Below are 27,102 nucleotides of genomic sequence, written 5' to 3'. Positions count from 1 at the left end.
GGCGTTATCTTCCCAACCGTCGCCGCCGATGTCGTCTCGCACTCCCCCCACGTCTCTATCAACCTCCAACCAGTAAAAAGTTCGTGTTCTACGAGCTATTTATAAATGAAAAATAATAGTAGTTGTAGAGAAACTAGTGTCTTCCTATGGTCCAAAGGAGATGCCCAGGACTTTGGCTTTTACCTCTGCGCATACCGACGACGCACTCCGCGCTGTCACACTAAAGCGAAAGAAGATTCCCCTTCCTTCCCCCTTCCCTTTCTCCGCCATTCACCAGCCCCCAAACCCTAGATCTGAAATCCCTTTCATCATGATCATCCCGATAATTTGATTGTTTTGTTTTCGTTTCTGCGTTTTTGGTTGCCCGGCCGTTTGAATTGCATCCGTTTCTGGTTTGTGCGATGGGTTGTACTAGTTCTAAGTTTGAGGATCTGGAGGCGCTTGCTCTCTGCCGCAAAAGATGCGATCTACTTGCGCAGGCTATAAGCCATCGTTACGCACTGGCAGATGCACACGCGGCTTACTCCGAGTCTCTTCGATCGGTCGGTGTTGCCTTGCATCGAGTTGTTGATGGCAGCCATGGAGCTCATCCGGATAATTCTCCTGTGCTCACGCTTCCGGGTCAGCGTAAGGGCGAACATATCCCTATGTCGTCGTTATCATCGGCACCGGCGCCGGCGCGGGGGAATCTTCCGCCGGTGGCTACAATTTCTGCCGCGCACTCTCACTCCCGATCTCAGTCAGGATCTCACATCCATTTTCACTCCGATGACTCCGATTCCGACGACATATCACCTCTGCACTCTGACGGCGATTCCCCTTTTCATCATCATTCAGACCACCATGAAACGCTCGGCGGAGATCCCACCTACGTCAATCTGCACTATTCGAAGAGTAATCCTCCCCCTCCTTCTGTTTCAATCGAGCAGCGCGTGGGAAGCCCTGAGCACGTTCAATACGGCTCCGTCTCTGAACCACCACCGTCAGCTTACCCTTACCCATACCGTTATCCGACACAAAACCCCAATTTGTATCCGTACCCCTTCCCTTACGGCTACCAGCCTAATTACTATGGTTTTTTAGGTTCATCGTCTCCTCCTCCTGCGATGTCTCAGTCTATTCCTGCTGTCACTGGAGCGAACTCCAAATCATCCACTTCCCGGGCGGCTCCGCCTCCTCCTTCTCCTCCCAGGACGTCGACCTGGGATTTCCTGAACCCGTTCCAGCCCTTTGATAGCTATTATCACAGTCCCAGTAGGAGCTCCAAAGATGTGAGGGAAGAGGAAGGGATCCCTGATCTTGAAGAGGATGAGCTGGAAGTTATCAAGGAAGCATACGGAGACCAAAAGTTTGCAGCTTCTACATCTGCTGGGGATGCACCAGAGCAGTCGAATAAATCTGCTTCGGTTGAAAAGGACGATGCTGTTGGAAATCCCATTGACAGTTCGAGCTACCATCCGAAGCCGAAGGATGATGATGTGGTTGTTGTTGAGAAGAATGTTGTTGGTGATGAATTGCAGAAACCCCCGGAGGTTCGGACTGTTGTTCCGCCTAGACGATATCATAACGTATCTGAGGTTGCGAGTGAGATTCGAGTCCAATTTGAAGGGGCATATGAGTCGACCAAGGAACTCGCTAAGATGCTAGAAGTAGGAAAGCATCCTTATAGCGACAAAGGCTGTGCTTCTGCAGGTGAATGAACGCTGCATTTTCTGTTGTCATTTTCTCTTCTGTTAAGTAAGAATTTCTCTGCAATTGTTGATTTTTTATATTGATTTTCCAATCTTCTATATTCCGGGAAACAGTATCTTCGAGAATGTTGTGTGTGATTCCTGTCTCTATATCAAAGGATGAAGATTTAGTCTATGTAGAGGATAAAGTAATGAGCACTGGGAATCTTTCTTCAACGTTGCAGAAGCTGTACATTTGGGAACATAAGCTTCTTGATGAAATCCGGGTATGTGTGCCTATCTTGCTATGTTAATGTTCATCAATGGCTTACGTGAACTGGCATGCTCTTCTTGTTCTAGCGTGAATTCTTTCTTTCCTTTTTTCTCCCTCACACATTAAATTTTGTAAGTTGGGCTGCAACGTTGTATTTAGGATTATCTATTTTCATGGTTTTCATAAACGGAGCATCATTGGTAAGTCTCTCACACTTAAAAAGTATAAAATTTATGTACTAACTCTCATGGGCATGTCACGAAGTAGCCATGACACACCCTTCCAATTGCTCCATCTCGAAATTGCTGCAAGTTTTTTAGACAGGTCATAATGCCTCTGTGCTATTTGGGATTTTTCTATGTTCAATAAGGGGAAAACCCAATGTTGTAGAGTGCTACATGATTTAGAAAACTAGGCTCGACAAGCTGGCTTACCCTTGTACCTCTCCCTTGACAAGTTTGGTTTATAGTTAAAAATGTTTTAGATAAGAACTGGGTTGAACCGGATATAACCTACCGTTTAATCAATGAACTGTTGAATCGGCAGTGGTTTGATTCAAACCGTACACTTCATGTTATAATCAAAATTTTATTATTTAATTTTAATGAAACGATTAAAGTTTAGGTGGATCTTACATATATTCCACATAAAACCTTCATATTTACATATCTTACATCTTAAAACACTTTAAATACCACCCATTAACCTCCATCGATGCCCAACAGCTTCACCAGGCAGACGAGTGGATAGAAATTAAGATGTTTAGTCGGAGATTTGAGATATTGGGTCATTGGCCTGCAAGTTCAACTTTGTCAAGTTCACACTCAGCTGATGCTCTTTGAAATTGATCAAATCCGTGTCCCGTCTCCTTCCTCTATTTGTATGCCATCATGGTCCAAGCCCGCAACACTACACCATGCATTATGCTCAACGACAACGAACTACTATTGCCATGCCCTCATGCCCCTGAGTCTCCAAAAAGACTCCTCTGCCATCTTTTCTCTTTGAACCACAATATCAAATCAAATCTAGCTAGTTGCTCGTCTCAAATTTCTATTCGCCCCACACAAAGCTCCTCATCAGCCAACAATGCCGTCTCTCATACTTGCGCTACCAAGGTATAAAAAATACTGAGATAAGTATATTTCCTATCTTCCTCCAGGCTTTAAACAGGTTTCCTCTATGCTAGCTTTCTCAAATGACGAGAAGACATCCACAAGTATGTTGCTATATTCTATTCTCCCAATTTTTTCTCATCTTGCAATGCTCATGGAAGCTTAGAGCATAAGAGGAAGTTGATATTTCATGAGCTAGCAGAGTGGGATTTTTATGATGTTAAAAAATATATTGGCTGTTATATAGGTAAATATTAAGTTTTCAATGTGATATATACAAATATAAGGGTTTTATTTGATATGTTTCTATATCCCTCAAATCTTAATCTTTATATAATAATTTGGAGTCTAAATTTTCCAAATAAATTATAAAATGATAAACACTATTATATGATGCAATATTCATTATGAGTTTTAGTATGGGTGATGAAAACTCATCTTAAAGAATGTGTTTTATTGAAAACTTGAAAGTCTATATGCCCACATGTCTCATTTTTTTTCATTTTTTCATGAACGATACTAGCCAACTCAGCGGTAGCATTTCCTCTTGAATAAAATCAACATTATTATTAGGGTGTCAAATTGGGTTTGTGTGCCGGATTCAAGTCTGACCCGAAATTGACTACCCGAAAATTTATTAACCCTAACCCAACTTGAATATTAAATGGGCCAGAAATTCTAACATGAACCTCACCCGTCTTCAACCGTTGACTCGAACCCTAACTGAATAACTTGCTTATTATAAGGTATAACAACTAGTCAGGTCGATTTTAGGTCAAATTTGTGTCGATTTCGAGTTGTCAGGTCAATTTTGAATCAATTTTTGCTTAACGGATCAGTTTCGGGACAATTTCGGGTGATAGATTAACCTGAGTCCTGAAAAATTACATGGGCTAGGATTCCAAACCCAACTCGAAATTATTCAGGTCAACCCGCATGCAAATTTTTTGAATCGAGTTCGGGTCGAGTTGACATGTCAGGTCAATTTTTGACACCCTCTCGTTACTATTCACCAAGTCATTTATTTTATTATTTTAGTTAATGGCTATAGCGCTTTGGTGTTTTAGAGGATGGAATCTCTAGGATTGTTTTGACTTAGTATCGGTCTATCTTTATACTCTCAAGGGTGTGGAATTTCTTGATTCTAGTGCCAAAGGTAAATTGAGAGGGTTAATACGCATATTATAATTCCTTAAAGTGGCAAAGGTTTCTCTCATGTCTTGTATAGATTGTTTGCCTATGTTGTTTTTAGTAGTATGTTTTTCTTTTTCTAGTCTCTAAACACGTAGTCCAACATCCTTTGATAATTCATTCCAATAACTTCAGGTTGAATAACATAACATTGGGGCAATAGAGCCTATCTCAAGTGCTGTAGGTATTCTTTTATGATTGATTCATGTTGGCAAAAGCTGAGAAGCCACACCAACTGCTACAGGGGAGAGTTTTGTTTGCCCAATTGGATAGGAAAACCCACAAAAGCAACAATACCGGAGAAGCCTGCTAGGATTGGCTCGTTGAATTAACCTTCTGCTGGCGGCGTTGATCTCAGTAATCATGGAAGCCACAACAACTATGAGAACTAGGAAGCATAGAAGTAGCACCCAATTGGAGTAATTACCTATAAGAAGCACCAACCACTCGCAAGGAGCATTGATTGCCCACAAGAAGCATAAACCACAAGACAATAGGAAACACTGCAGAGAAACAAGAAAATGTATAAATAGAAATAACATAATCTAGAAGTCAAAGCCAACAATAGATGCCCCATCCTATTTATGTTAAATTTTAAGATGCAAAAGAGAGAGAGAGAGAGAGGAAAAAAAAAACAGGATGACTAAAAATTCAATGATTTAAATCCAAATTTTAGAAGTTCAAAAGTTGAAACCATTGATAACCTAACCATCTTACATTTCTGACAACTATAAACTTGAGTTTCACATTATCTCCCTTAACGTGGTATTTATCTTGGTGTTGGCTTTTTAGCCTTACTCTTACATAGCGGAATGGCTGTCCTGGTGATTTAAACTAATGATTTCTTGGTAAAAAAGATTCAACTTATCACTTTTACTATTGCTGACCTCCTTTTACTTTTTTCTTATTGTGATATTAAATACTTCTGGTTGACTTGTCATTCTTGGGGAATTGATGTGACATCTTTCTCATACCATCTTGCAGATTTTCCCTTATTATTGTACTTGCTTAATTTGTTACCATCGATGCCCATGTAAGTAAATTGTAATTTTTGGTAATTTTTGTTAATATCAGAGGAAGACCCTATTAGCTTGCTCATCACAATAAGGTATTTGGATGGTAGCATTACCAGTCGAATGGAACTAGTAGCTAGCATGGCTTCTTATGCTTGAGTAGCTTTTGGCGGAATTTCATACGATTTTTGTTAATCTTGAGAAGATATTTAATCAAGATGATAGAATTGATTTGGTACAATGCATATTATGTGCAAAAAAGTGCATCAAATGTATGCTCAAGTTTTTAAATGTATGGTTGATAGAACATCAATTAGTATTAGAAGTGGGGCTATATTAAGGACCAATGTTGAGTTCATACCCTTTGTACTATTTATGGAGATGCTAGAGTGGATTTTCAAATTGAAATGTTTAATTATTTGTTTTTGGTGGATGAAAATTCTAATCGATGAGATATTTATTAAAATTGATGGAAAATTATTACGAAGTAGATATGTTTAGAAGATAAATGGCTTGGGATTAGTAGAATAAAGATTGAATATATAATGTACATTTTAGTGATTAATGTTAATCATTTTCAACAAATATTATTAGAAAGTAAAATGACACTTCTGTATGATGGGTTTGTGTCTTGTGGGTTTATTGTAGAGAAGAATGAAAAATTAGTTTTTATAGTTAGACAAATGTAAAATGTCGAAATATCTTAAGCGTATTATGCAGTAGAAATGCATGAAGACTTAGGGTTTGTTTGGGATTGCTTTTTACCTATTTTGTTTTTCAAACTATCACCATAGTTCTGTCTGGGGAATCACTTTCTTGCTGCTTTTTAGAAATTTATGTGGTGTAAAGCTGTTTTTTCAACCATAATTGTTAAAGTGTGGTAGCTACCGTAAAGCTATGGTATGTCGTTTTGAAAATAAAATAAATTTGTAATAGCTACAACAACTTTTTGAAAAATATTTCTTCTGCAGCAGTTTCATGACTCTTTTTCAAGTAGTTGCAGGTTCCCCAAACAAACCATTAAATGTATGAAGACGTTGATGTATGAAGGCTTAAAGATACATATTAAGACATTATAAGTAGGTTGTCTATTTTATACGGATCACGTTTTTGTAGTTAAAAAGCCATGGTGACTTGAGTCGAGCGTAAAGAAAATGAGAATAAATAGATAAATGCATCTTAAAACTAAGAAAAGTAAATTTAGGCATGATTATATTATATGGCTTGTTAGATGGTTATATATTGAAGATAAGATAGCTTCAAATAGACTTGAGTGGTTTAGATATTGATAATGAGAAAAATGCAGTCATTAGATGATTACATAAAATCGGCGTCAGTGATTAGGAACGAAAAGAGGTAAACTGAATGTAACCCTAAGAGAAGCCCAAAATTTTATAATAATGAAATTTAACAACTTACTCATCTTTTCTAAGGTTCCCAGTACTTCTCTAATGTTTTAAAGGTTCTTTTGAAGTTGACCTTGTATGACTTGGCAAACCTAATTAAATTAAATTCATTACATCTAAATAATTATATTATTCATAAGCTAATAATTATTCAAAGTGATGCAAATCCTATCCTTTTAAAGAGGCGGTCGGTCATATTATGATGATGATTATCATTTAATTCTTAATGCAATCTTTATGATGAAAACTTCTCATCTTCTTAAGGTTCTCCAATTCTTCTAGAAGGTTTTATAATGTTCTTTTGAAGGTTTCTTAAAATTTCGGATACTACACTATTTTTCCTGTAACTTAATGATAATCTGATTTAGTGTGACTAACTATAATGGACCAGCTTGTTGAAACTCTAGATTGACCAATTTGGATAAACCTTATGCTCAGTTTGCATGATCGAGTGAACCCAATTGAACTTAAATCGAGTGTTAAAGGAGCCTCCAAGATCATTGTTCCCTTGATTCTATCATTAGTACAAATGAAAGCAACAATAGATAAGGGTTATATAAACCTAGGGTTAACAATTTTTAAATTGATGTTGTACCAATCGCAATAAATAAAATTAATTTTTTGATCCATCTAAAGCGGTAATTGGCCCATTTGAGTGTCTAACCAATATAGTAGTCTAATCTCGTTTGTTATTGAAGCCAGTTTAGATGAAAACTCTAATATGGCCAACTGTGCATGTTGTTGACATAATTTAGGTAATCATTAAAATGAGAACAACCCATTGTTGAGGTTGAAACTGATGGTTATAATAAACTTCTTGAGCAATGTGCTACAACGAGCTTAGGGTTCTATTTTACTTGATATGGTCATGTTTCTAACCTACCTGACCGAGTAGTACATGACATTTTTTATATTTTTGAATGAGCTATCATTACTTACGTACTCTCACTTCAAGGGGATGAAAGAATTAGTACTGAAATAATATTTTGACCTTTTTTTCTTCCTTTTCTATAAGGCATTTCATTTAGGTTAATCAACATGAAGTACCTTTTGGGTTTCTCCTTCCTCAATTATCTCTTATTGTTTTTTCTTCTTTAACTACATGATATGTCTAAAATAACGGCGGTATTGTTTGAGATACCACTTTGTATGCAAAAAGAGTAGTCATGACATAAATGTTTTGTAGGGAATGATTTTTAATGTGAACAAATTTGTTTGAGAAGTAGGAGTTAACCTCAGTGTTGTATTGGAAGTAATGCATGGATTCAATGAGGTTGTTGCTCTATGGAATTTTTTTGCCTTCAATTTAACCCAAGCCATATTAATGATGAATCCTACAGTCGGAGGGAAAGTCAGGGACCAACCTTGCCTTGGCATGCATGCGAATATATGCATGTCACTAAGTTTACCAAAAGATGAGGACTCCATCATAAATTCAAGAGAAAGCAGAGGTGGCTATCAGCTATGAGAGGAAACCCTCAAAATATTATTAGAGAGAAAGAGGGAATAAAATATGAGTGTAAATAATTGGGTGGAAGAGAGATGGCCAAATAACCAAGAAGAATATAGTTCCAAAAATTTGATGCTTTAACATTGCTTCTTTAAGGCTTTTATTTATATATATGATAATTATCATGCTAAGAAACATGGATTATAATAAAGCTAAGCAAAATAGACAATATTTAATTATTCATAAGCTAATAATTTTCCAAAAAAGCCAAATCCTATTATTTTGATGGAGTTTCCGATCACATAATGATGGATGGCTAGGATTTGAATGATGATGGAAGCTTATTCTTTTTTTCTAGAAAATTCCGTGGAGCTTCTAGAAGATTCCACAGTCATTGCGTAAGGTTCCAAACTTTTTTCTAGAAAGTTTCAGAAGATTATTGAAAATCTCTATCATTTCATTCATAATAAAGTCAAACATAAGTGGTAGAGCAAGGATAATTTTACTTTTAATTGATTTGGCTAATCCTTTTTGACCAATATGCTAAACCCTAGATTGGGTTTGCCTATGCAAACCCTGTTTAGTTGCTTCCTAGGTTCTGTCCTTCGTGGTTTCTCTTGACACCCAGTTAATTCTTTAATTTTCCTTGTATTCTTCTGATGTCTATTAATTTTTATTTTTTTTGGAGGGTTTGCATTTAAGGTCTGGAATTAGCATTGGGCATGCAATTATCCGAGCTTATGGTTGTATAGACTACTTCTTCGATCTACTTTTTTCTATTATTGTCTTCAAGCTTGAGCTATTATTTTTTCTCCACTGGTATTTGTATGTGTACTAAATTTGCTATGGTGATGGTTATGTTGTTGTTGCTAAGAAAATATTTGAGCTTCAGATCATTTGGTTTATTAACGTTCAGAATGTTATGTCAACTATTTTGTTTGATAGAAAAGGTATAAACACACATGCATGAACTAATCCAAGCTAAGGTACTAATTTTGCTTCAAATTCAGCTGCCCATACTGCATGGAGCTATGAGTTCGGGGTCGTTTTGATATTTTGTCAATGCTTTTCCTACTAATCTTTTTATGTTCATGTGTCATGATCATGCAACAAAAAAATTTAAATAAGATAAAAGATGGGCATCTCATATGGTTCTTATTTTTGTTGCTTTAATAGAAATTCATATTCATTGTTCTATTGAATGAATTAATTTAGTTTCCATGTTTGATCTGTGTTTTGGACTCTAGCTAGTGTGATACCGGAGTCAACCAAATGACAATAGAAAAACCAAATTTTATTACGGAAATCAAATAGAAAATTACAACCAACATACTAGAATCTGCAATTGCAATGATTGACAACATAAACTCAAGCTAGGGGGTAGATCCAGCGGTGGTGGTTGATGAGGGTTTGGAAGGTGGACCGGGGGGTGGTTGACGAGCAAAAAACAACAAGATTGTTTTCCTAGTGTCGGACAACAAACAAACAATAGGGTGCGAAGTGGGTGGACTGCCCGAAATGATGACAGTAACGATGGAAGCCTGAAATAACAATGATGGTGGAGGGTTGGAATAACAATGACAATGAGGGGCTGGGCTGTGGAAATATGTATGAAAACAACAAAAGGGTTGTTGTCAGTGTGGTCTGCAGCGAGGAGGGAGGCATGACAATGAAGCGGGATGGACATGAAAGGGTGTAGGGCACATCACCTTGATCAAGATACAACTAAAGCACTACCTGTAACTCCAGGATACAACCCTAAAATGGGAGAAGCGACGTCAACGATTGTCCCGATATAGAACATGAAAACTAAACCTAAAACACCAGGAAAACAAATACATAGTAATAGGATAACTAGGATTGACCCAATGGGACTGCCTGACTCCACCAAAACAAAATACCTGAATCAATTTGGTCGAAGCACAAAAGCAGGATCTGCTTCCCGTTCCTTAGTTTCCCAGGGTTTGAGGAGCTTGAACCTCATTCGTCAAAATTTCTTTCTATGCTTTGAAGGTGGTGGAGTTGTTGTAACCTCGAAGGGTTGAAGGTCTTTCATTGCGTCAATATGAGCTCCGGGATCTCTTTAACGGTTGCAATGCCCCCCAAAGCACCCGAGCAACTTTTCCCACTTGCGAGTAGCCATCCATACTACTGCACTCAATTAGGATTTCTTGCCAAATATTCTGTGCAGGGTCATCCAAAGGCAAATCCAGGTCGAGTCATCCTTATCTAGCTTGAGGATAGATTAAACTCCTAACAGTGGCATCCATTGCGTTCAAATATCTAGTATGATGTATTGAAACTTTCTCCATACTGGCTGTCCTATGTCTAAAACCAACTCTTCTATCTCAGTGTCCTCTATCATCACAAAAATTAATCCCACATACGCTTCTCTACTGGCAAGGGCACCTGTAATCTAGGACTTCGTAGAAGGTAGAAGGACGATACACCTGTCATCCTTGGTGAAGGAGCCAGTGTTCTTGCACCCTTCATGTTGAGTCTTTGATTAAACTGTCACGTCATCTCTAGCAAAAGTTGACAGGCATCTATGGGCGCCACGTAGCACTACACTAGATTCTGTGGCTAATTCACAATTGAAGACTCCACAAGACATACTGTCAATGTTGAATCTATTTTACCTCAACCACGTTATGGAGTATGGATGGGAGTGTCTCTGAGTCGTGAGGCTCAACTTGTCCATCATCTATGTCGATGCCACATTCTTTTTGCTTCCTCTATCGATGATAAAACTACATACATTTTCCTTTATGGTGCAACATATGTAAAATATGTTGTGGCGAAGCCACTGCTGATCCATCATAGCCTCAGTTTGTAGGACCCGTCAAAGCACATGCACAATGCCCTCATCCGGTGGTAGATGATATTCCTCACCCGTTTCTTTAGATGCCTCTTTGTCTCTAACTTCCTCTACTGCACCCTGTTGGGTATATGATATAGCTCGGCTTGTTGGGCAACTGGAGGCGATGTGCCCAAGATCATGACATTTGAATCATTTTCTTGTTGGACTGTACTGGGCGTGTGCTACTCGTCTCAGGCTTCTTCTCACTTTGATGGGCTTTGTCTTTCTTCTGACCAGTCCTCTCAACTCCTTGAGGCGTGCTCCTTTTGATGTCTCCAATTGCGAGTGGTTTTCTGAATGACGCTGGATGTCTGCTCTGCTTCTGCCGTCTCTTCACCTTCAATGTTAAGATTTGGATGCTTCCAACAAGGCTATAGCTAGACCACGTTACTAATGGCGGGATTCAAGTCTTCCAAGTACGTAGCTATCATATGCTTCTCTAGGTCTATGAAGACCACATTTCAAATTGAGCTGCATAAACTCTATTGTGCACTCTTCCACTGATAGGTCCCTCTATTGTAGGTAGTGGAGCCTCAAGAAAAGATCCCAACGACAATGTAGGGGTAGGTACTGTCACTGCAACTCTCTTCTTCTTTTTCCCAAATAGTAGTCTTACTCTGTCTTTCTCTATTTCTCTCCCTCTTTAGGTTCTCGCACCACAATGAGGCGGTCTTCTTTAGCTTGATAGTAATAAGTTTCACTTTTTAGTCGTTTGACACCTCATATTATTCAAAAAATTCTCTTGACGATCTGTAATCACTATATGAAGTCATCTAGGTTCATCATCCTCTTGAAATTTGACTCTTGAGTCTCTGTATCCTTTAACGAACACTTCCTCTATGAAGAGTTGGTCTTCTAAAGGCGGCTCCAGGTCGAGTCATCTCTATCTAGCATGAGGACAGACTAATTCCCACGATGTCCCGAAACTCTCTTCATAGACCAACTCTTCTATCTCACTGTTCATTGTCATCACAAACATTAATCACACCTAAGCTTCTCTGCTGGCAAGGGCATCTATTATCTTGGACTTCACAAAAGATAGAAGGACGATGCACTTGTCATCCTTAGTGAAGGAGTAGGTGTCATTGTACCCATCATATTTAGTCTTGTCATCAAACGGCCACGACCTACCTAAAAAAATGTGACGAATATGTAGAACTACATACGTTTTCCTTCACGGTGTAACATATGTAGAATATGTTGTGGCGAAGTCACTGCTGATCTATTGTAGCCTCGGTCTGTAGGTCCCTTCAAAGCACAAGCATATTGCCCTCATCCGGTGGAAGATAATATTCCTCACCCTTTTCTTCAGCTGTCTTTCTGTCGCTAACTTCCTCTACCACACCATGTTGGGTAAAGGGCATAGTCGACTTGTTGGGCAACTGGAGGTGATGTGCCCAAGATCATGACATCTGAATCATTTTCTGGAAAGACTGTACCGCTTGTGTATGCTACTCGTTTCAGGCTTATTCTCACTATGAGGACCTTTGTCCTTCTCTTGACCAGTCCTTTCAACTCCTAGAGGCGTGCTCCTGTTGATGTCTCCAACTACGGGTGGTTTTTTGAATGACGGTGGGTGTTCGCTCTGCTTTTACCGTCCCTTCACCTTCATTTTCAAGTCTGTTTAAGTACCTAACTATCATGTGCTTCTCTCGCTCTATCAGATCACATTTCATATTGAGCTGTATAAACTCTGTTATGTACTCTTCCACCGATAAGTCCTCGGTTGTAGGAAGTGGAACCTAAAGAAAAGTTCCTGATGTTAGTGTGGGCGTTGATGCTGCCACTGCAACTCTCTCTTCATCTTTTCCCAGGTTGTAGCCTTGCTCTGCCCTTCTCTGTTCCTTTCCCTTTTTAAGTTCTACCACAATGAGGCGCCTTTTTTTAGCTTGACAGTAATAAGTTTTACTTTCCTGTCATTTGACACCTCCTTTTATTCAAAAATCTTGTCGACGGTCTATAGCCCTTCTATGAAATCTTCTAGGTTCATCATCTCCTTGAAATTTGATATGTCCACTTTCACTCCCGAGTCTCTGTATCCTCTAACTGACACTCCGTTTCTGTATCCTCTAAAAGACACTTTATCTATTTATCCTCTAATATACGCTTTATCTCTTGGCCTTCTCTGATACTATATCCCAAAGGATCATGACATGTATTCTTCTTCGTTGGAATCATTCCTATGGAAGGGATTCAGGTGTTTCTCTCTCACTTTGTCGTAGCTCGCTACCACCCTCGGCGGTGACCATGGGTTCTTTCCTCAATGTCTTCAAGCTATTGTAGCACTCGACAGAGTTGTTGTTGTATCTCTTCCGTAGTAAACTCCTGATCAGCATTCGACACTTGTCTTCTCGATGACATGATTAGGGTTTGGGGTCATATGTGGTGAAAGGGTGTGTAAGAATGATGTGGGGTGGGAAAGAAAATTTTTGGGACGATCGACTTGGGAAAATTAGCAAAGGGAAGGGTGTTGGGTGGAGATATGGTTGGGTATTGGTGGATGCTATAAATCTTATGATAGTACCAGGGTTAGGCTAACTATGATGCCAATTGATACCGGAGTTAACCAAACAACAATAGAAAAACCGAATTTTGGAAATCAAATAGGAAATTACAATGAACATACAAGAATTTTAAATTGCAACAATTGAGAACACAAATTCAAGCCAGGGGGTAAATCTGACGGTGGTGGAAGTAATCAGTGAGGGCACGGGAGTGGAAAAAGCGGTTGGCAAGCAGAAATGACAAGGCGGCTATTTCCCCGGTGCTGTGCAGCATGCAAACAGTAAGGAACGATGTCAAAGGGATTTTCGGGGTGGTGGCAGCAATGATGGAGGGCTATGGTGGTGGCAGCAATGATGGAGGGCTGAATAACAGTGACAACAAAGGTGGTGGGCTGGAACAACAATGACAGTGAGGAAGATGGGCTGGGCACAGGAAATCTGCAGGAAAACAGTAAAAGGGTTGATGTCGGGGTGACCTGCAGCGAGGAGAGTGGTGTGACAGTGAAGTGAAAGGACGTGAAAGGGCATAGGAAAGATACACACCATCTGCAGGTGAAGATACAAGCCGAAACACTATATGGAACCCTAAGATACAACCCTCGAAGGAAAGAAGAGATACCGACAACTTTTTCGATACGAAACACAAAAAATAAACCTAAAACATCCTGAAAATAAATTTATAGTATTAGGATAACTAGGAATGGCCTAAGGGGACCAACACACTCCACCACAACGAAAATACCCAACTGGTTCGGTCCAGGCATGGCAGCGAGATCCGCTTCCTGTTGTGGGAAATCCCGCATGTGGGGGATACACTCTTGTAGAAAAATTGATGTTTAAATCAATTGTGTTTGGCATGTTTCTTTTTAGGGTCTTTTCTCTTTTAGAAAAAAAAATGATGTTTATATCTGTACCTTCTTAAGATAATGAATTTTGATGATATTGTCTCTTATTTGGTGTTTATACTTCGTCTTGAGATTTCATCAGGTTGAGGAAAAGTTGCGGTTGCTTCATGATAGAAAGTCTAAAAAGCTGCAGCGCCTGGATGAAAGAGGTGCGGAAGCTCATAAGATTGATTCAACTCAAAAACTGATAAGGAAGTTGTCAACACAGATAATGATAGCAATTCAGGTTGTCAACACTATATCAACAAAGATTAATATGCTGAGAGATGAAGAGCTATGGCCACAGATATATGAACTCATCCAGGGGTAAACAATTTTTGTTTTTGAAAATATTTAATTAGTATTTTTTTAATTTAAATTGCTTTATTTATACAACAATGATATTTTACAACTTTGTTATTTTATGAGCTCACCTTTTGTATTACCATGTTTAGCAAGTTATTTTTAAGTTTTATTGAGTAAAATTTTAGGAAGATTTACATAGATAACACGATGTATATGTATTTACATATCTAATACCTAGATTTTAATTGCTTGAACTCTTTAACTTTGCAATCCTTTTTAACCCATGCTTTTCTTTTTTTTTGTTTTTCCCCATCTCTTTTTGGGCATGTTATAATTTGTTTTTTTTCTGAAATAGCTTAATATTTCAGAACTTGAGTTTGGATTATGTTGATATCATTGTATTGTTTTTAGGCCAGAATAAATGTGCCAGTTTAAAAATTCGTTATCATATTTTGGGTTTCAGACATGTTTACATTGTTTTTGTACAATGCAGGTCATCATCACCATTATTGTCGTCATCATTATTATCATCATCAATATTTTTATTATCACATGTTTTTGTGTTAATTTTTTGAATTATTAAGTGGCCAGGTTGGTCCAGCTTTACCTGGTGTTAATGGGTTAACTGTAGGATTTCAAAGTTCTTGAGCTCAACCTTTTGAAGGCATTGATGGTCTCCTATGAATTAATGGTTAAAAAGGCTTCCAATGTCATCTACACGCTCATAAGCTCATTTATGTTCTAAAACATTTATCCATTGGTGGTTGGAATCACCATCTCACTATGTTAATCATTGGACATTGTTGATTTGAATTCATCAATAATAGGAAACCTAGTTTTTCTGATTTATTTCTAATATGGCTTGTGAGGTACATCATGAACTCTCAATCATAAAAATGCTGTCCACTTTTGCCTGATGGACTCAAGATTTTGTTCTTGTAGGTTTTGGGATGGGAAAAATAATTATTCTTCTTCAAATCAATAGGAAATGATTATTCTTCTTCAAATCAATAGGAAATGATTATAAGATAAATAGAGGGGGTGACCCCCACGTCAGTAAAATCATAAAATTTGTCATAAATCTCCATAATAAAAGGTGTCATAAATCTCCATAATAAAAGGAACCATGAATTTTAACATGCCAATAATTCTAAATTCTAAAAATAAAAAAAAATACTAAATAGAAGACACTAAAATTAAATTTTCTTAAAATTGCAAGACCCTCCCACAAGTTGTAGCATAGATATATATCATGCCTAACATGTATATAAGGAGCTCAAATTTAGGCCTGAACAGTCCTTTGGTGAAGATATCAGCTATTTGTTGAGCAACAACAACAAAACCTTTATCCCACTAAGTGGGGTCGGCTACATGAATCCTTTTTTCTCCATTGCATCCTATTTAGTATCATTTTTTCATTTAATTTTAATAAATTAAGATCATTTTTTTATACAATATGCCCAAGTCATCCTAGGTCTACCTCTACCTTTCTTAACATAAGTCAAATCTAAAACATCCAATGCAGCATGATTGTACAAAAAATGTAGAGATTGACAGACTCTTTATAAAAGATAAGAATGAGTGTGGAACTATTTTATTTACATGCTTATTGAAATCTGTAGCTCTTCAAGAATTCTTTTCACCCATAACTAGGACTGTAAATGAGCCGAGCTTAAGCAAACTCGGGTTTGTCATGTGTTGGGCTTGTACAACATTAAGTCTGTTTGAAATTTTCTTGTATTTGAAATTGATGGTAAACAACATGTTCTTTTTTAGCTCGATTTACATATTTTTGTTCGTGTTCAGCATGAAAGTAGACCGTTTAAATTAATTAGAAAAATAGATGTAGGGTATTGAAACTTGCATCGTTCTTATGCAAAAAAAAAAAAACAAACACTAAACCACATGATCACTCAAATTATAGTGATTTAAAATTACATATAAATATATATAATATATTATTATATAAATAATATATATAGTTTTCTTATTTCTAGTTAAAAGCAATCGTACACTATTGAACAAAGGGTTATTTGTGTTTGGTTCGTTTATAATATGAGCTGAATTTTTTTTTTTTTTGTGTTCCACTCGCTTATTTAATGAATAATTCAAACACAAGCTACTTAATGAGCCGAACACGAGTTGCGGGCGAACAACGCTTTTCTTACGGCCTTACCCATAACATCTCTCATATTCTATTAGTCATAACCATATATTCCGCCTTAGCACTACTCCTTGCAACTACATTTTGTTTTTTACTTCGTCATGCAATATGATTTCTTCACAAATAGGTGCAATATCCAGACATCGATCTCCTGTCAATAATTGAGCCTGCCCAACCTGCATTAGTGCACACATTTATACTCTTTTGTGTGGTCTTAAGAAAGAGTAAGCCCTTACATAATATACCTTTTAGATGTTTGTGGATTTTATTGACTGCTTCAAGGTGTTTCTCATAGGGTGAATACATAAATTGACTTATCAAACTGACAACAAATACAATATTTGGCCGTGTATGTGATAAATATTAATTTCATCACTAATTTTGGATACATATTGTATTCACCGGGTTGCCTTTTGTCCCATCTCTTAGTTTCTAATTGGGATCAATTGGAATATTTGTAGTCTGCACCCACTTATCCCTGTTTTCTTGAGAAGATCAAGAACACACTTCCAATGGGATACAACAATTATTTTTTTCGATAGAGCAACCTCCATGCCAAGAAATTACCTTGGAGCTAAGTTATTGGTTCCAAAAATCAATGATAGTGAAGTCTTCAAACATTTTATCTCATATGCATCATTTTCTGAAAACCATTGTATGATCTCTTTGCCCTTGATTATACCCCTTCCCTTCAACAAACAATGTAAATTTTTTAAATTATTCTCTTGGTGGCTGCTTTAATCTGCACAAGGATTTTTTTAGTCTTCACTTCTTTGTGCCAAACTTCTTACTAAATTGCGTAGGTGCATTTATATGCACTTCTTTCTCCAAGTCCCCATTGAGAAAGATATTGTTTTTATAAAATTTTTATAGGGACTAGTCAAGATTAGTTGCAAGTGACAAAAAAACCCTTTCAGAGCTTAGTTTGTTGACTATGATGAATGTCTCTAAATAATCAATGTCATAGGCCTGAGTGAATCCTTTGACAACCAACAGAGCCTTGTACTGCTCTAGAGGACAATTAAAATTATACTTGATTGTAAACACTCATTTGCATTCGATAGGTAGGAAAATCAATTCCCAAGTGCCATTTTCTTCAAGAGTTTTCATTTCTTAGAGAATTGTGTCCTTTCACTTATGAACTTTTAAAGCATTATGAACAATACTAAGAAACTCCATACACAATAATTGTGAGGTAAAAACATTGAAAGCATGTGAGAGACAATGGATGTTGGGTGCAAGACTTTTCCCCAATGCGAAGGCTAAACTCATTTGACTTTCGAATTTGGCTCGGATTCTGGGTTAGACGACTTTGAACTCAAAGATCAAGTGAATTGAACATGGGCTAAAGGATTAGTGATTGCTTTAGTGGCGGTTTCGTGGATTTTGGGCAGTTGAAAGAATTCGTTGCCTCTTTATTTTGAGTTTTCCTCTGCCACGAGTAAATAATATCAAACAGTATTACTGTCGTAGTTCTTTTTTTTCTTTTTCTTATGAACATCATGAGATGACATTGTAGGAACTTCAATATGTAAAAGACCCGACACACACTCTTCAGATGTTGTATTACTTGGGTTTTTAGTTTCAATAATCAAGGTTTTGAGTCTTCAATTTAAAGAAAATCTTGAAATTTAGTAGACAAAATTTTGTTTGTTTCCTCCCTTGAAGATGTGGTGAGAAAAAGAGTTGTAATTTAAAAAAAAATGTGACATCCATGGTTACAAATATTTTCTTTGAATTGAGATCAAAGCATTTATGCTATTTTTTGGTTGAAAACATAACCAACAAACACATTTTTTGACTCAGGGTTCAAGTCTTTCTTGATTATGAATGTAAACTAAAGTAATACACTCAAATATCTTTTGAGGTAGAAAAATGAGAGTCGATTCTTTGAAAATTTTTTTTGAAAAACATCTAAAGTTGTTTCAAAGTTTAAAATTTTATTGGGTATTCTATTTATGTGAAATGTAACAGTAAAAATGACGATACCCTAAATATATTTAAGCAACTGATTTATAAATAACAATGCATGAGCTACCTTCAATAAGTGCTTGTTTTTTCTTTCAGTCACATCATTTTGTTGTGGAGTGTCGACACAATTAATGAATTATTCTTTTTTCGAGGGAAAATTGACCTAAAATACTTTTGAAGTACTATATGTCATTATTAGTTCGTAATATTTTAATAACTTTTTTAAAAATGTGTACACTATGGTGTAAAAATTTTTGAAAATTATTTCCACTTCAGATTTTTCTTTCATTAAATAAACCCAACTTAATCTTGTGTGATCATCAGTGAAAGTCATAATTTATTTTTTACCATAATGTGTAAGGTTTTTACAAGGATCTCTGGTATAGTTATGAATAAGAGTAAATTGTGTGGTGGGTCGATATATTTGTAGAGGACATGATGCACAATGGTAATTAGCAAATTGACAAACTTCATATTGAAACGAAGATAAATTTTATTATGAAATAGTTTCAGAAACAAAGTATTTTAGATACTGAAAGCTAGTATGACCTTCTCTATTATGCCATAACATAATATTAGTGTCTTTAGAAACAGAAATAGAATTTAAACTAGTATTTTAATATTGTATATTCGATTCAAGTCAATTTTCAAAATAATAGAATTAATTTTTTTTCTTAAAACTATCATTCATCCTCCCCATGGTCAAATCTTGAAATTCACAATAAGAAGAATTAAAATTTATCTTGACATTGATGATCACTAATGGATAATAAGTTATACGATAGATTAGGAACACTAAGAACATCATGAAGGGTTAACAACGAAAAGAGTTTGACTGTTCATATTCTGAAAAGTGTCGAGAGGGAACCGTCAACAATATTTATTGGTGAAAAATAATTTCAAATAACCACTCATATGATTAGTTGTACTAGAATCAGTTCCAAGAATGAGAAAAATTAGAAATAACACTTTACAAAATAGTGGTTAAAGAGTTACATTTCTGTCAGGGGCAAGATGGTGTCGTTGAAAATTTAGTAGATTGTAATAGTTTGTGCAAATGTTTTAATTGCCCTTTTGTAAAAGGAATTGCATTCGAGTTAGTAGGAGCTCCCGAGTTTCTTCATCAGTGGCTCGATAAGCTTGCCTTCAAACTTAAATTTTGATTTCTAATTTGCAAGTTTGCCATGAAGCTTCCAACATGTCTTTTTCGTGTGTCATGGTTTTTTGCATTGCTCGCACCATCATTTCTTATGCACTTTTTTGTCAGTATCAACCTTTTGGACATGAGTCGAATTCTTCTGTTCAATGTTACAAGATGATTCGGTGTTGTACAACATAATTTTTCATGTTGAATGTTCACATGTAATTTTAGAGAAAATTTCACGAATTGAGGAAGAGGATTTCTACCAAGGATTCAGTTTCGGACTTCATTTAAACTTCGATTAATGCCAGTTAAGAACATAGAGACCTGTACGGTTCCCTCTCTTTTTTGTGGCAAGCATAATCGTTCGACTTCTCCCAAATGTCATCTCAACATTGATCAAACTCCTGTCATAATGTTACAAACTCATTGTAATACGCAGTAACATCTCAATCATGTTATTTGGATTCCAAAGTTGAGTTTTCAACTAAAAAATTCATGAAGAGATCTTCAACGACCTCCAAAATAACTTGAGGAGTGGGAAGGCATAGATAAGAATTTCCTATGATAGGTTTCATGGAGTTGATGAGTCATGTTATAACTAGAGAACTTTCTTATTGTTGTTTTTTTTAGATTCGGATCGATGGTAGTATGTTTTGAAATTTCTATGATTAAATTCCCAATTTTGACTCTCCTATCGATTGCCAATTTTATGGATTGAGCCACTCAAATTAGTTGTGTCTATTAAGTTTTATAACTGTGAGGTAAGTTGGTAAATTTTGAAAATAATACCTCTGCTGATACAACCTTGGGAGAAGTTGTAAGGTGGCTGAGGTGGTTTTAAAATTATTAACCGAGTCCACTCAAGGTAGCATGTTTCAAGCTTATCTTTGTGATTTAAGTGCATCTGAGTGACAAAACTGTGGACAAAAAAGACATATCTTGATGGTTGAGACCTATCAAATTTATACTTAAATGGTTTAGTTTTACTCTACTTAATTGGTTTCACACTAGACTTTAAGAGTTTAGGTTGAACATTTTGACACCCTAATTTGTGAGCCTTGTTAGCATTTAAAAGATCATTTAAAATGCCATATATAGAATTGGGGATTGAAATTAGTGCTTGAAGTGATTAGACTATTATTTGATTTGTTATCTCAATTAATCCTCTAATAATACATTTTTTTTATAATTTTATTGCATCTAAAATGATTTAAATCAATTTCTTATGAGAAATTTGACTATAGATGCCATGCAATACACTTAAGTAGGAAAATATTTGCACTTTTTTTTTAAAAAAAATATCTTAAATTCATTTCAGATGATTGACGGAATTACCCCAGATAAGGGATATTCTTGTGTATTCGATGACAACTTTTTGTAGTTAAATCATCTGTAATTACATGGAATAATGAGTTTGACTGGTGCAAATATAAGAGATTATCCATCATTTAAGGTATAATTCCATTACATGAACTTTCAGGCAATTCTCTCCTAGAAAACATAAAGCAAGTTTATTTACCTAATTAAGCATAATATGATTCGTATATAGTCAAATTTCTGTTTTCTTAACTAAAAATGAAGGGCGAGCGGCCTTGTGTGTTCATAAAGCCAAAAATCATATCAACCTCGCTTTCTCAATGCTCGTTTTCTGGGCAAGTGAGCGGTATTCTTGTATTCACTAGAACCTTTGAGTTATATTGCGATGAATAAGGGCGAGTGCCCTAGGACTTGGAATAATGGGACATTGGCAAGGTTTATCACCGTCCTCATAATCATTTACCATCTTCAATATGGTGTTCACATTTATGACCATCATTTGCATAAATGTCTACAGATCAAGGAGGGTCAAGTGATATCCCTTAATCAGGAGTGCTATTCAGATATGGAAGAAAATTTAATTATGAGGGCTAAAAAATCTTAAAACTTGTTCGAAAGTTAATCCTAATATTAGGTTGAAGTCTTTTTTGTATTGATTTGTATGTAGAAAAATAATGGATTTGTAATACAATAGAGATTGTTGGGCCTACCTTTAGTGTCTGAGATGTTAAAATATAATTGTCAAGTTGGTATAGTTTTAGTTGATGACTACTTGATAGTGATGTTAGCTAAATGATTTTAGTGCAGAGATAAGAGATTTTAAGAGTTTAATCTTATTGATTTTGTGCACTTCCTTGTATGGTAGACTTAGAGTTATAAGCCTACAGTAATATCAGTTGGGAGTTATGGTTGAAATCATGCATTGGAGAATAGTTTTAATGAACATTTAGTCTCCATATTCTCCACTTGTCCATGTTTTGATAATATAAGATCAATGCTTTAAAGAATGAGAGGCGCTTCACTTGTCCATCGTTGTTGATAATAATCTTTTTTTCAAGATGGGTCGACCACGTTTTTTGACCAAGTAAATTAAAGATCATGACAACCTAAGACGAAGAAACTAATGATATCTTGATCGGGCTCATCATAATTCCCCCACCATCCGTTCTTAATCCACGGTGATAAATTTAACAACCCAGAAATCTAAATCTATTACTACTATGTGCTAAGTTTGAGTACTTAGCTTCAAATGATTAGCCTTTATCAAATGTGTTCTACCATTATTGGGAGGGGTAATTGATCATAAGGGTTCTCGTCTATGAGAAATCTAGAATCTTAGATCTTAAAATCTTCACAAAATGAGGGTGAAATTTCTGGGCAATGTCTTATCTACTTTTTTATTAATCTTCTAACCCAGAACTTACGTAAAACCATTCACTCATTTCCTTTCATTTTATTTCCATTTTCTTTCAAGAGAGGCCGAGGCATCAAAATTTTAGTGCCCGTATTTTCTTAGTACCAGTAATGTCTGAGGATGTAAAATAATTGTCTACTCAATTATTTCTTCTTGCATGTTTTGCTAGATTCCCTGGCTTCTTTTTCTCTTATTCCTCCACAACTATACTTTCCCACAGCTTTCGATTAGCTCCTCACCTCATTTGCTAGAACACAGAAATTGCAGTCATCAACCTCGTGCTCAACCCATTGACTTGTCATGCCGCGGATGATCTCAACACTGCTTGCCAAACATGTCCAATGAGTTTGTTGGTCATCTTTCCAGTGCTGACTCAAGAGCTTGTTTCTGCAGCTACTCTGCTCAACTGTACTAATTATGACCTCACCAACGTCTTTGTCAATAGCCAACTCGCATAAACCCTAACTGTGAAGCTCTTCTCATCTTACCTGAAAAATACTGCTGCCACTAATGCTTGTCGCCCCGTCTTGGAATTGAACTCTGTTGCGAACTTCCCTCAAACCGTTGCCAGTTTCTCGCTTTAACTGACAGTTTCCACTAGCTTTCCTGCAGTTAGCTGCTGAAAGAAAATCAACAATCCATCATCAGCCTTGAAAATGCTTGGGAGAGATGCATCCTTGTAGATCTCAGATCTGGGTGAGGAGCAACTAAAATCGCTATAATTCAGACTTAACATTGTCATCAGGTTTTATTATCGGAAACAAATTTATAGAATTTTAATCTTGATTTGGGGAAGAAATTTTTTTACCAAAATTTCTCTAAATATGTTTTCTTATGATTTATTTGGAAAAAATTGGTTGAAATTTGATATGAATGTTTAGGAGGTATCTGATTGATATAAATGAAACTTTGAGTGTTAGATAAGTAAATTCATTAGAATTGTGCGGTGTATATGTAAATTTCCTTTTTTTTTCTAAATCTGTAATTGTCAGTCAGTCACTTGACTTGTTAATCCAGGCTTTTCCAGTTCAATTTTCAATTTTCATTTTCAATTGTCCCCCATCAACCCTAATTCTCAATTTTCATTTTTAGACTTGAAAAAATGTGGAAAATTTTGTTGGGATGCCACCAAATTCAATACCAGGCCATCTCTGAATCTAGTTATATAGATTCCCTCACATCCGGAGGAAGACTCAGTGATTCACATGTGAGTGCCGTCATGCAACTAGAACTGGAGCTCCTAAAATGGATCGCAAACTTCTCCGCTTGGATAAATCTGCAGAAAAACTTCGTTAAATCCTTAAACAGTTGGCTCGTGCTTTGTCTTCGCTACGAACCCGAAGTAACTGCTGACGGGATACCTCCTTACTCTCCTGGGAGGATTGGCGCTCCCCCTGCCTTCGTCATCTTCAACTCCTGGTCTCAAGCTCTCGATAGGGTCTCCGAAAATGAAGTTCTGGCCGCCATGAAGAGCTTCGCTTCCAACGTGAATCAACTCTGGCGCCCCTATGACATCGAGCTTCGCCAGAAGATGGCTGCAAATAGAGAAATGGAGAAATTGCATAAGATGAGGGAGAGGGAGGCACAAGTTATAGAGGGGCTAAACAGAAAACTCGTCGTGAATTCCGCCGTTCATGATGACCGCCCGCTGAGCCATCTGTCCGAACCCGGTAGTCTTCAGTCTTCTTTAAAGCATGTATTTGAGGCCATGGAAAGCTTCTCGACCAATTTAATGAAAGCTTATGAGGATATTCATGCTCGCGCCGAAGAAGAGAAATTGGAAGAAGTAAAGGGCTCCCAGGGTTAAGAGATTGTCGCCGCAAACACGAAGCCGCAGACTTCCGGGAGCAGTTGTCGCTGTGATTCATAGAGGGAGGAGATCTTGTGACGAATCGACAGGGCTGCCGGGGGGGTCTAATGTTCATCCAACGACAATGAACCAAAATGGTGAGAGGAAGGAATCAAGCAATCAAAAGCTTATTTTATGGTTAAGAATGGAGGGAGAGAACAAATATGAGTGGAGCAAAATTGAAATTGCAGGTTGAGGTTGAAATTCTGAAGCCAATTTGGGGAGGGAGTTTAATGCAAATCGGATTATGGATGGAGATGGGGATGGGGATGGGGATGGGGATGGAGGCCTGAGATATCTTGATCTTATTGAGAAATTGATGGGTTTCAGCTACATGTTGTGATATATGAATCACCGTCTTTGGTTCACAGATGCAGGCAGGCTTGTTCTCAGGCTGAGGGAATCAGTGTGTATTTCTGTAAATAATTTAATGTTATTTTTAACAAAAAGATCCTCATAAGATGATGTATTATGTATATAATCTAATTGATTTGAAGTTATTTGTACTGTTGCTGTGATAGTAGAATATTTTTATTTGCAGTTCGTAGCTTTAAGGATTTTAGTGAACTGTTTTTGGGGATAATTACATAAATGCCACCCAAAATATTGATATTTACAAATCGATCCCCTAGTCCTCGAGTCGAATCTTTTTGAACTACCGAACCGGTGTATATAAGCCACTATGAAACTACTTAGAATTTGATAAAAATGACAAATTTGGGTTTGATTTTATCATGCATTTTGATATTTGAGTGAATTCTAAAAATGGATGAATAGTGGATGGTTGATTTGTAAATATGTAATAACTTAGCTGGTTGTGCCATTATTTTTATGAGTGAAAAAGCAAGCTTTATGAACATATCACTCAATTTTTATTTATTTACATATCTAACATCTGAATTTCAATTTTTTACATATATACCACTATACTCATGCAAGAAAGGTGTATTTAATTTATAGAAGTTAAAATGGTGGTAATTTTTTATTTGATATGAAAGATTTGGGTTGTATAAATGTAGAAGTATTGGGTGTTATATGTGTAAAAGTGCTAATTAAGTTACTTCATAAGCGTGTATAAAATAAGATTAGGCGGTTAATTTGTAAATATCAATTTTTTCGGTGGTCTGTATGATAACATTTATAGAAGGTACATTAACAATAATAAGATTAATTTTTTTTTTATATTAAATTTATATTTGGACTCTGAAGTTAATAGAAAGGACTAAATAAGCTTAGGAAAATTGACAGTTGTATGATATTGAAGATATCATTTATAAGCATGCATAAGCATGAAGAGTCCACCATAATGAAGACAAATGAACATTATAGTTGGACTAATGATAGTGATGATGGTGCTTAGTGAATAATGATACTTTTTAAATTGCAAAAAAGAGTTTATATTTTTTCACTTAAAAAATTGTTTTTCTAGTAGTTTTGTTACATGCCTCTACTAGAAAAAAAACAAATTTTATTTCGCCCTTTCAATGTTGTGAATACCTAGAGGCGCTAGACAGCTCTCTCTAAGGAACTCGGCAAAAACAAAGTTCTCCTCGAAGTCGTGAGACCATGTATGGGGGTTGATGCATGCCCAGTGTCGGAAGGTCAAGGAATTTGGTCACCTAATGACAGGGGAGTCGCAGCTATTTGGATCCACATGTATTGTATGCTAAAAATTTTGTGATTGTGGGATGATTAGTGCTTCTTATATTTTAGTGTTGCATATTGATTCATGCAGATTCAAATAGTAGTTTTCACATAAAAAAATTTGCAGAGAAAAAAATTATGGATTTCAATTAAAGTAAAATAATATATATGGCGTGTGTTTCTCCTTAAAATCACTCAATTTACACCCCAAAAAAAATAGGAAAAATTTCTTACAAATCACGTATTTTGCATGGCATTCCATAAATGTAATGAAGAGTATTTGAGAAGTATTAGAAGGGCGTGGTTGGTGATGGTTAAGGATAGTTATCAACTGCAGATGTATGTTCCATTAGTGCAATTATAGAAGGAAGTTTTGTTTGTGAGTGGCTATAATTAAGAGGTAAAACATGTTGGTGGATGTTAGTGTTGGGAGAGAACATGCAGTTAACATAAAAGTCTTTCGTTGGTTGGCATAGTGCAATTATTCTTTTATAACAACAATTGATATTGATGATCATGAGCATCAAACATCAAGCTAGAGTTTTAGAATTCTTCATATCACTAATTTCTCTTTAATTTCAAATCCCCTTCTTGTAAATAATTAATGTCTTTTTTCTACTTTTAACCTTTTTTTTTGTTATTTTAGCCAAAATTCATTAACATTCGATCAAATAACTAGTGTTATTTCTATTGTTCACCGATCCATTTAATCAAAATGTTTGTTTAGTCCATATGTTAATTAAAACTAAACTATATGTTCATAGAAAGCAAGGATAAATTTGTCATGAAAAAGTAGATCATGAAAATTCAAATTTGCATACTTGCATAAAAATTCTTGTTTTATTGATAGATTTTTTAGTGATATCCAACTAACATTTATCTCTACTTTATAATCATATATTACACTCAATGCCTTCAAGTTTAGC

At 36.2% G+C, this 27,102-nt stretch overlaps 1 protein-coding gene across 1 annotated transcript; it reads left to right on the top strand.

Moving 5' to 3' along the window:
• On the top strand, window positions 1–25,038 carry LOC110024414. The gene is made up of 4 exons (XM_020724375.1): window positions 1–1,692; window positions 1,806–1,957; window positions 14,471–14,694; window positions 23,776–25,038. The coding sequence occupies exons 1-4, from the start codon at window positions 402–404 to the stop codon at window positions 24,488–24,490; spliced, it is 2,382 nt and encodes a 793-aa protein (XP_020580034.1). The 5' UTR covers window positions 1–401; the 3' UTR covers window positions 24,491–25,038.
• Window positions 25,039–27,102: the final 2,064 nt, after the last annotated feature.

This window comes from Phalaenopsis equestris, unplaced genomic scaffold, assembly GCF_001263595.1.
Source record: "Phalaenopsis equestris unplaced genomic scaffold, ASM126359v1 Scaffold000002, whole genome shotgun sequence".
NCBI classification, from domain to species: domain Eukaryota; kingdom Viridiplantae; phylum Streptophyta; class Magnoliopsida; order Asparagales; family Orchidaceae; genus Phalaenopsis; species Phalaenopsis equestris.
The sequence above is the reverse complement of the archived record's forward strand: the minus strand, read 5'-3'. Positions and strand labels throughout refer to the sequence as shown.

What these genes read in the sequence shown, in the direction of transcription:
- LOC110024414 (XM_020724375.1), top strand. Translation starts at nt 402, where the DNA reads ATGGGTTGTACTAGTTCTAAGTTTGAGGATCTGGAGGCGCTTGCTCTC. An exon ending in CAAAGGCTGTGCTTCTGCAG is followed by an intron (nt 1,693 to 1,805) that starts GTGAATGAACGC and finishes TCCGGGAAACAG; the next exon opens with TATCTTCGAGAATGTTGTGT. An exon ending in ATATATGAACTCATCCAGGG is followed by an intron (nt 14,695 to 23,775) that starts GTAAACAATTTT and finishes TTTCATTTTTAG; the next exon opens with ACTTGAAAAAATGTGGAAAA.